A 10,374-nucleotide genomic window follows, 5' to 3' on the forward strand; every position below is an offset into this window, starting at 1 on the left:
TGCCTTCAAGTGGGACTGCTTTCTCCCATTTCTCATAATCTGTTTCATCTTGTGGTGGGTGTTATAATGGGGAGAGGTAAGGAGTGTGGTCCCTGTGACAGAGGCATGAGCCCTGCCACTAAGGAGGCCTTGATCAAAGAGCAAACATTCAGAGGCAAGGACAATGGTCCCCATGAAGCCACCTGGAGCTGAAGAGAGATGCTATAGCCTCCATTATGCCCTTATTCCTGAGTCTCCTTAGGTTTCTCTAGCTATCAGATGCTGTCTCTAATTTCCTCAGGATCAGTGGCTCAAGCTTTGGCCCTGAGCCTGAGCCCTGGATTTATGGCTAAGTCCTCTGGAAGTCAATTTTCTTCTTTCCTCTCCTCTTTCCCAGGGGACTCTCTCTGCCTCATACTCAGATATCCTCTGAGACTGAATAGCCTTAATCTTGCTGCAGAAACAAAGAGCTGAGACATGAGTCTAGAGAAATTTGCGTACAGATTCGTGTGGGCTTTGGGTGGTTGGAGCCGACAAGGGACTAATCTGATTACTGATTAGGTCCCATTACCAACCTGCTTCCCTCTCTGACAGTCTGGTCACTAGAAACATGGAAGCCTTGGAGCAGGATAAGGCAGGACATGTGAATTCTCATCACTGCTCTTCCAGTGAATTTCTGTGTTGCCCTCAAGCAATTCCTGCCTCTTGTCCCCAGCAGCTTTACCAGTGAAATGAAAGGTAGTTGCACTAACCTTTCCCAGAGTGTCATGAAGGCCAGAAGCTGTATCGTACAATTATGTGCTTTGGAAGGTCTCTGAGCATTACGGGGGAGATCTTGAACAATTGAGAGTATTACTAGTTCATCCACATCCCTAAGGATGTAGATGATGCTGGGGCCAATCTAGTCAAATATGAATGATGAAAGCCAATCACAAAGTTGAAAATAGGCTCCAGATGCAAGGAGATGAGACAGTTAGATTTACTTCCTCTTTTCTAATTTGAGAGGTTTCATGTTGAAGAAAATCAGTGTGTTAGAGGCTGCAGGAGACCTAAACACAGTCACCATGAGGCTGGGTAGTGTCCTCACGGCTGGGGTCCTCTACTTTTCTCCTACTGTGCTCTGGGTAGCCCAGATGCTACTAGGTAAGTGATACATTTGAACATTGGTGTGGGAATGGAGATATGCCTGACTTTGATCAATGGAAAGATACGTGGACTGACTTTGGCCCAAAGAAGCAATGTTCAGGTGGGAAATGAAGGGTAGATATTTGAAAACGTGGTATGCTGGATTGAATGGCTCTTTCTGAATATAAAAATCTTCAAGCTTTTCCATTCTCAAAGCCCCCTTGTCTATGATGCCCCATTTAGCTACCATCTCAACTCTTTTCCTTCCTTTTCTCAGATTTCTTGAAAGAGTAGTTGGTACCACCTACTTTGTCCACTTCCCCACTTCTCACTCATACCTCAGCGTGCCCAGTCTGGCTTCCAACAGAATCAGTTTTGCCCAGGGTGTAATGATCAACTATGCCATTACCCACCCTTTAGTTCTTCTGCTGCTGGATTTCTCTGGTGCATTGGGCAGTGTTGGTCACTTATTCTTTCTTGGCATTCTTTGCTTGCCTGACTTCTGTGCCATTTTCTCCTTGCACTCTATGTACCTGTCTTTGTCCCTTTGGTGGCTTCTGTTATCTTCCCCTTAAAGACTTGTGTTTTCTATTGTTGTTATTCCTGCCTCCTTACTCTTCTTTCTTTACCCAATCTCCTTAGTGAGTTCATGTATCTGCATAATTTTTACCTCTACAACTATTACTTAAGAGTTCCAAGTCAAATCTCCAACCTTAATTGTGCTTTTTAGCTTCACAGTTGAAGATCCAACTTTGCACAAGACATATATCTGCAAGTTTCACAGGTATCTCAGCACAAAACTGAATTCATCTGTCCCCTTGGTCCCTACATCTTCTAATTTCATCTTTCACTGTGTCTGATCTCACTTCATGGCATCCACCCAGGCATCCAGGCCAAAAACTTGGAAGAAAACCTAGACTCCTTCCTCTCCCTCCCCTGGATATGATTCATTAGCAAGTTTGGCAAAATGTAACTTCTAGACTGTTCTTAGAGACAGTCCCTTCCTTGAGACAGAACTAATAGTATGCTAGGAAAAGCTCTCATCATTGTTGACTTTGGATAGTCCGATAATTTCTTTTTTTTTATTTTTTAAAGATTTATTTATTTATTTATGATAGACAGAGAGAGAGGCAGAGACACAGGCAGAGGGAGAAGCAGGCTCCATGCACCGGGAGCCTGACGTGGGATTCGATCCCGGGTCTCCAGGATTGCGCCCTGGGCCAAAGGCAGGCGCTAAACCGCTGCGCCACCCAGGGTTCCCCTAGTCCGATAATTTCTTAACTAACCTCCGTGTCTCAGTCTTGTGCCCTTGAAATCGATTCTGCACTCTGCAGCTGGTGCACACAAGGCACACCATAGCCTGGTTTCTACTTAACCTCTGCAGCCTCTGCTTTTACCTTGCGAGCCCTGCAAATTATGTTGCAATAAACCCCACCCTGCTTGTATTTATCCATTCACACACCAGGTTCTTACCTATCTCTAAGCTTCACTCATACCGCTACCTCTGCTTGAAATGAGCTTTCTCCATGGGCCCCATTTCCTCTAACAACCTTTTAGGCATCCCTAAAGATTCCATATAGGTGGCATCTTCACCAGGGAAGCTTCTTTGAAAGCTTCCCTTTCTTTCTGCCCCAATGGTTGCCTGTCATACATCTTTGTTATTATTTTACTCCTCATGCTGAAATAATCTCCTCATATGGGTGCGCCATCCACTAAACTGAGTTATTTGTAGACAGGGACAATGCTTTTTTTTGTTTTTGTTTTTTAACCTTGTCATATTTATGTTTAATTCTTTAGCGTCTGCATTATCCTTGGGCAAAAATGTTGTTGAATCATTTTACTGAACTCATAGAGACAGGACTTGGTGACTGTGAAGATACAGCACTTGTATTATGGCAAGAACTCCTTTTCTATTAACTAGCTGTATGTCACCTGGAAAATTCACTTTTTATATCTCTAATTCCATTTTCTTATTCATAAAATGAGACTAACACCTACCATGTAATTGAGTGAAAGTGCCTGGCAACTCACAAGCTCATTTTCAAAAAAGAGTGGAAGCTAAGTCCAGTTGAATAATAGCAGAGGAACTGAAAAATGTAGCAGCAGTAGTGGTGAAGGGAGCTGAGGGAGGATCTAAAGAAAACACCTGGTACTGATATAATGAGAATTAGGAAGTGGAAAGAGGCCTTGCTTGGGGAAGTCACAGAGTTTTGGGGCTTTGGGAATAGAAAGGAACAAAGGCAAGTGGGTCGGGAAAGAATGGAGTGAAGAACTGAGGGTATGTGAATGGCTATGGGGCCAAAAGAAGGGGAGAGGGATTGAGGGACAAGAAGCAGTCATGAAGATGGGAAAAATGGAAATTATCTTGCCTGGGTCAGCGATGGAGCTAAGTGATAGGTTGAGGAGATACATTGAAAAATCCTTAACTCTAAGTTTTAGCCTGGAAGCAAAGAAAGAATTGTTCCATAGTTACCATTACAGACTGGGAGCAGAGGTTTGGAGTAGAGAAAAGGACATAGGAAGGGCTCTATTGTTGTCATGGAAAATTCAAGGGACAGAGGACATCAAGGTAGAGATGGCTCTAAAAATGAAGACTGGAAAGGAGAAAGGAAGGAGGAGACACTGCTAGGTACTGAAAGCTAATTGGTAGATAATATATTCATGGATGAAGAACAAAGGGAATTTTGAGAAAATGAAAATGTGGAAGAAACTCTCCAAGGAAGATCTGAGACCTGCAGTTGATCAAGTCTATAAACAGTGAAGTAAAAAGAACACTGATTTTGGATTCAGACATAATTTCTTTTCTTGCTCTGTTCCTTACTTTTTTTTTTTTCAAATTTTGGGTAAATTAATGAACTATTCTAAACCTGTTTCTCTAAGACTTATAAAATTGGGGGTGAAATTACATACCTAGAAGTCTTGTCAAGATTAGGTAAAATAATGCATAAAAGTGTCCAGCAGTGTGTGGTACGTGTTAAACACCCAGTGAGTGTTAAAATCTGATCATCTCCCTTCCCCTTTTATCCTACGCCTGCCTGCTCAGGGGTCATCATTGCCTTAGGCCTCTGGTTTCCTGCACCAGCAGTTGGATGTCATGCTGGTGAGTTCACATTCTGCCATTGTCTCCCCACCCTCTTCCCCAAACCACGGTCCATTCCCTGAGAGCACCTGAAAGCCAGTGGATCAAGTTACAAGTCAATAGACCCATGTGGGTTTTGGAGTCTCCCCTTCTCACTCTACAAAGGATGGTTCTCCTGGAGATTCCCTGGTGGAGGGCACTTTTCTGTCTTCTTCCTTCAAGTCACAGCTTTGTTTTCTGCTTCTCAAACCATGCCCTGCTCAGCCGCCCCTTTTGAGACACTGCAATGTGAAGGACCTGTCAGCACCCAGGACAGCAGCTGCGATACCCAGGAGGACTTGATGGGCCCAAGGGAAGTTGACTTCCAGGTCAAGGGCTACACTTTCAGTAAACCCTTCCATCTGATTGTGTCTTACGGTGAGGTCTCGGGAAGGACTGACTAGTGCAGACCTTCTCTTTTTCCCATTTCCCAAACCTGCTCTTTCAGCCTACTAGCCCAGTCACAAAGTTGCCCCCAGGAAATTGGCTGTGGGATGAGATGCGGTAGCCCTGCCTTATCCATGAAGGATATGTTCCAAAACCCCCAGTGGATGCCTGAAACTGCAGATTGTACCAAAGTCTTAATATACTAAGTTTTCCCTATACACATGTACCTATGATAAAATATAAATTAGGCACAGTAAGAGATCAGTAAGAGATGAACAACAATATCTAATAATACAATAGTTATCACAATATACTGTGGTAAAAGTTATGTGAGTGGTCTCTCCCTCCCTCAAAATACCTTATTGTACTAATACGTAACTATCTGGTGATGATGTGAGATGATAAAATGCTTACCTGATAAAATAAGTGAGGGGACTGACAGAAGCACTGCGAGGCAGTGTTAGGCTACTACTGATCTTCTGATGATACATCAGAAGGGGGATCATTTGCTTCTGGACTGCAGTTGACCATGGAAAGCAAAACTGTGGATAAAGAGGGATTTCTGTACCTTCTTCCCTATATTCAGGGAAGCCTCAAAAAGCCCTACAAAAATTCACTCACTCTTTGGCCCTAGAGAAGTTGTTCCAATTCCCAACCAGGGGCGAGAATTGTGTGGACCCTCAGAGAAAGGTGAGAGGGCAGTCTGTGCGAGTAGCACTGGGGGAACTCCCAAGGGAGGCAGTGGGTCACACTCAACTCTTGCTTTGGGCCACAGACTGGCTGATCCTCCAAGGTCCAGTCAGCCCTATATTTGAAGGAGACCCACTGACTCTACGGTGCCAGGCCTGGCAAGACTGGCCACTGGCCCAAGTGACCTTCTACCGAGATGGCTCAGCAATGGGTCCCCCTGGACCTAATAGGGAATTCTCCATTGCGGTGGTGCAAGAGACTGACAGTGGGCACTATCACTGCAGCGGCATCTTGAGGAGCCCTGGTCCTGGGAGCCCAGAAACAGCATCTTCTGTGGCTATCAAGATCCAAGGTGAGCACTGGAGGGAGTGTGGTTGTTGTCAGAGGCAGGTGGGGAGACACAGAGAGACCAAGACTGTCTCTCAATAAAGGTGACAAGATCACTGAAGGCTAAGAGATGGGTTGCTGGCAAATGCTTGGGCTTCAGGAGGAGCAGCATCTCAGCATTGCATTCTCAAGTCTTCTAGTCCTCTCCAAGTTCCGTGTGCTTCCCACGCCTCCATCCCCCAGATCCACGCTTCCCAATGTTCACTGATTGGGTGTCTGGACTCTTGTAAGATTTGCCCACTTCTGAGTCTTTCCTAATATTGCCTAGTTAAAGAGAGAGAAGATTTGGAAGTTTCAATGCAGCTTTGCTAAGACTGCTCATTCTTAATGGGAATGGGGGAGGAAAGTGCGACCAGATACTTTGCCTGGCATGGGTCCTCCTGAATGTAGGATGGCTGAGCTTTTCTTTCTCACTTATCTCTCCCCTAGAACTGTTTCCAGCCCCACTTCTCAGAGCCACCCCCTCTGCTGAGCCCCGAGAGGGGGACCCGGTGACCTTGAGCTGTCAGACAAAGCTGCCCCTGCAGAGATCAACCACCCGCCTCTTCTTCTCCTTCTACAAGGACAGCAGGACAGTGCGCAGCAGGGGCCTCTCCCCGGAATTCCAGATCCCCACAGCTTCAAAGGCGCACTCTGGTTCCTACTGGTGTGAAGCAGCCACTGAGGACAACCAAGTTTGGAAACAGAGCTCCAAGCTGGAGATCCGGGTGCAGAGTAAGTTAGTGTGGATTTGTCTGGCGTGTGTGAAAAGTGAGGGAAAGGATTGGACCTGTGAGCTGGGGTTTGGTATGAACAGGTTAAGTTAGGACACAGAGGAGGAGGGAACAATAAACCAGAGTCCCCGGGGATGGAAAAGAGCACAGTTATGGAACTTCTCCCTCGGACCACAGTGCACACCTCACCAAACCAAGACCTGAGCAGGCTCCACAGCTGCTGCTCCATAGACCCTATGCTCCCTACATGAACGCTGGACATCTGCAGGAATATAGTATCTAGAATGAAGGTGAGGTAGTCGGGAGTTTATATTCAATTCTCAATTAAAAAGGCTGCACTTGACCTGAAATAATATATCCAGAGGGGGTGGTAACCCTAATGAGGGGGCTTGAGATCATGTCATAAGAAAAATAATAGCAGGTGATTTTGAAGAGGAGGTGATACAAGGAGCCAGTGGAGGTGTTCTTGAAACACTGAAGGCTGGAACAAAGATGAGGAATTGCACTAATGTCATATACAGTAAAGAGGTTGACCTAGGACCACTGACCACCTCCACACTGTAGGGAATTAGGTTCTGCCTTTATAGAGGAAGAATTGGCTAATATCTATAGCCCTGTAATGATGAAGCCTCATCACTGAAGATTTTCAAACTGAGGTAGCCAAGCTTCAGATTCAAATTTTGATCTTGAGGGAGTCCTTAAACCTCTGCTGGCATTGGACCCCACAGCCACTTTCAGAAAACAAGAAAGACAGGTTAGGGCCAGAGTTAGGCTTCACCCTTATATGTACCATGAATATGAGGCTAGGACCATAGTATGAGGCTAGGGCCAGAGTCAGACTTCGGTCTTATATGTTCCTCTTATCCCATAATGCAGGTCCCTCCAGCTCTACTTCGTCCCGCACCTTGAATCCAGTTCCTCAGAAATCACCTGTTCCGGAATCTACTCCAACAGCATTCCCTGGACCTCAGCCTCCACTGTCCACCCCTTCTAAGAACCCAGGCTTCTCCTCTCCTCTACAGGTGCCAGACCCCCATCTGTATCACCAGATGGGCATTCTTCTCAAGCAAATGCAGGATATGAGAGCTCTCCTTGGTCACCTGGTCATGGAGCTGAGGGACCTATCTGTCCGCCTGAAGCTTGAGACCATAAAGGGTCCTGTTGAATACGAGTAAATAATTCATCTGCAGTATTGCTCAAGTACTCTGAATAAATTCAGCTTTTTCTACTTTTGCTCTTTCTGTCCTATACATACACATAAATAGTCTTACAAATTGCCCAGTATTTTGTTAGAGTAACAGAGATAGGTGAGTATAAATACATTTGCACAAAGTGATCCTCAGAATTTAGCTATAATTACATATTCTCTCATAACATGACATAACAATCCTGCTCCCTCTAGACCAGCTGTTGCCTTCTTTTGCCCAGGCCAGAATCTGGCGACTAAAAGAAAATCAATGAGATGCACTTAATGCAGCAGTCTCAACTGGAGGCAATCCCCCACCGCCACCAAAGGGGACATTTGACAATGTCTAAAGACATTTTGGGGAGTGGGGCTACTGGCATCTAGTGAGTAGAAGACAAGAATGCTGCTAAATATCAGGTCACACACTGGACAGCCCCCACAACAAAGGATTATCTTGTCCAATATGTCAATAGTGCCAAGATTAAGAAACTTGAACCTTGTGGAAGCTAGGTGTTAGGCTCTAGGGTGGACCTTTGTTTCTTCTTCTTGCTGCCTCCTCCAGCATCATTCAGCAAATATTAATTACGTGCTGGTATTTCGTTGCCTCTACTACATACCAAGGTTTGTTCTGTGTTAAGGAAGCTCATAAAATAGTGTCTCTGTCTATAGAGGGTTTAAACTTTGTGATAGAGGAAGAGTCATACCCTTTCCCATAAAATAATAAAAGCGGGATATGTAAAAATTTCCCACAGGATCCAATTAGACTCAGACATATGTGATCAAGCATAACATTGCCAAAACAGCAATTTTTTATTTTATTATGTCTCTGAAGCATTTTTCTTTAAAAATATACACAAGTTGGGGCAGCCCGTGTGGCTCAGTGGTTTAGCGCTGCCTCCAGCCCAGGGCCTGATCCTGTGGCCCCAGGATCGAGTCCCGCCTCGGGCTCCCTGCATGGAGCCTCCTTCTCTCTCTGCCTCTCTCTCTCTCATGAATAAATAAATAAAATATTTTAAAAATATATACATAAATCTATTTTGGTATAGAATACTTTTTTCTACATTTGGACTGCTATTGTACATTCACAGCCAATGAAAGAAAGCTTGAGAGACTCTACAGTAGACCTTTGGTCAATGAGTTAGCACTCTGTTTTAGCTCAGCCAATGAGCATTCTATCATGTTATTCTAACATCCTAAATCACGTGGTATGATATTTTCCACCATATTCTTTCTTTGTGCCATTTATTCTGTGCAATATTGAGTCACAGTAATTTATAAAAAATGCACATGTGATCACTTCAGACATGCCACAAAGAAACAAAGGAATAAAATCATGCTGGATATTAAAATTTGAGTTTTTAAAAAAGATTTTATTTATTTATTCATGAGAGACACACAGAGAGAGGCAGAGGCACAGGCAGAGGGAGAAGTAGGCTCCATGCAGGGAGCCCAATGCAGGACTCGATCCCAGGACTCCAGGATCATTCCCTGAGCCAAAGGCAGATGCTTAATCGCTGAGCCACCCAGGCGTCCCTAACACTTGAGTTTCTTGGTAGTTCCCATCATTCTCTAAAAGGTGAGTTTTGTGGTAGTTCCTAACACCTTCAAGGGGAAGGACCAGGAGGCAGTTGGGAATTAGTAAGAGCCTGTAAACATCTTTGCCGCCTGAGAGGATTTAACTCACAATGGTGTGAATAGGAGTTGCAAGAAATGATGACCAGAGGTATTTCATGACTTTGGTGGATTTGAAAACATGGAAGCTCAATTGCTAGAGTACGATTCTCGATATACTTCCTATACTGTGTTACAGCCATGCCATTAACTAATTGAGTTCAGTTAATGGTACCATTTTCATGAACGCATCCTGCAAGCTCTCATGCTAAACAAGGAATTCATGTACAGATAATAAAAGCTATCCACGATCAGGGAAGGAAGTCATAGATGCAGCTGGCTAAGATAAATGTCACCTCTGCCCTCCTCGTCCATGTGTCTGTGTGCACCTCTCTCATCCCACCACATCAGAACTTTTTAGTATCTTATTTCTATTCACTGGAGGATGAGCTCTTTGCACCACATTGGCTCTTTGGTGTTTAGTTTAATGAGGCATAGTTAAGCTCTAAAATTCTGTTTAGTTGAATTGAGTGAGCCAGCATAAGGGAAGATACTTTGAAGAAGATGGGAATTAACCTGGACCTTAAGGGATGAGTGGCATGAGTGGCATGTGTGGCATCAGCAAAATCTCCAGACTCTGCCCAGAGGATCCAGCCTCGTCAAGTACTTGGAAGCCTCAAGGAGAGGGGTGAGGAAGGCAAGAATAGAGCAGAAAGAATGGGTGGGGGGTTTACTTGTCTCCATCTGCCCATCTAGCCTGGGGTTTGGGAGGAAGTGGGGAAAATGAATTGTTACACCGGGTCTGGTTTATGGCCCTGTGCAGTTTAGACCCACGGAGGTCCCAATGCAGCCACGCTAGATTTTGTCTCCGAAGTCAACACTAGATGGTACGTCCATTATCTTATAAAGTAGAATCCAATGTCCAGGTGTATATGCCCAAAATAAATTCTAGTGTATGTGCATTAGAAGACAGATATAATAATGTTCATAATAGCACTATCTGTAAAAGCAAAACTTTGGAATCAATTCAGTTATCCACCAACAGAAAAATGGATACATTGTGCTTTTTCCACAGAGTGGAATACTATACAAAGTAAAAATTAGCAAACCATATCTAAAATAAAGCAACATAAAAAATATCAAAAATACCAGCTTGAGAGGAAAAAGCAAGTCCCAGG

General features: G+C 44.3%; 1 protein-coding gene across 1 annotated transcript; it reads left to right on the forward strand.

Annotated features, from left to right (window-relative positions):
• Positions 1–1,043: 1,043 nt before the first annotated feature.
• On the forward strand, positions 1,044–7,574 carry FCRLA (Fc receptor like A). The gene is made up of 6 exons (XM_055333882.1): positions 1,044–1,122; positions 4,187–4,204; positions 4,448–4,600; positions 5,385–5,651; positions 6,116–6,400; positions 7,276–7,574. Exons 1-6 carry the CDS (start codon positions 1,044–1,046, stop codon positions 7,572–7,574), a joined length of 1,101 nt encoding a protein of 366 aa, XP_055189857.1.
• The last annotated feature ends 2,800 nt before the right edge of the window (positions 7,575–10,374 follow it).

The sequence above is a fragment of the Nyctereutes procyonoides genome, unplaced genomic scaffold, assembly GCF_905146905.1.
Source record: "Nyctereutes procyonoides isolate TBG_1078 unplaced genomic scaffold, NYPRO_anot_genome, whole genome shotgun sequence".
Lineage (NCBI taxonomy): Eukaryota > Metazoa > Chordata > Mammalia > Carnivora > Canidae > Nyctereutes > Nyctereutes procyonoides.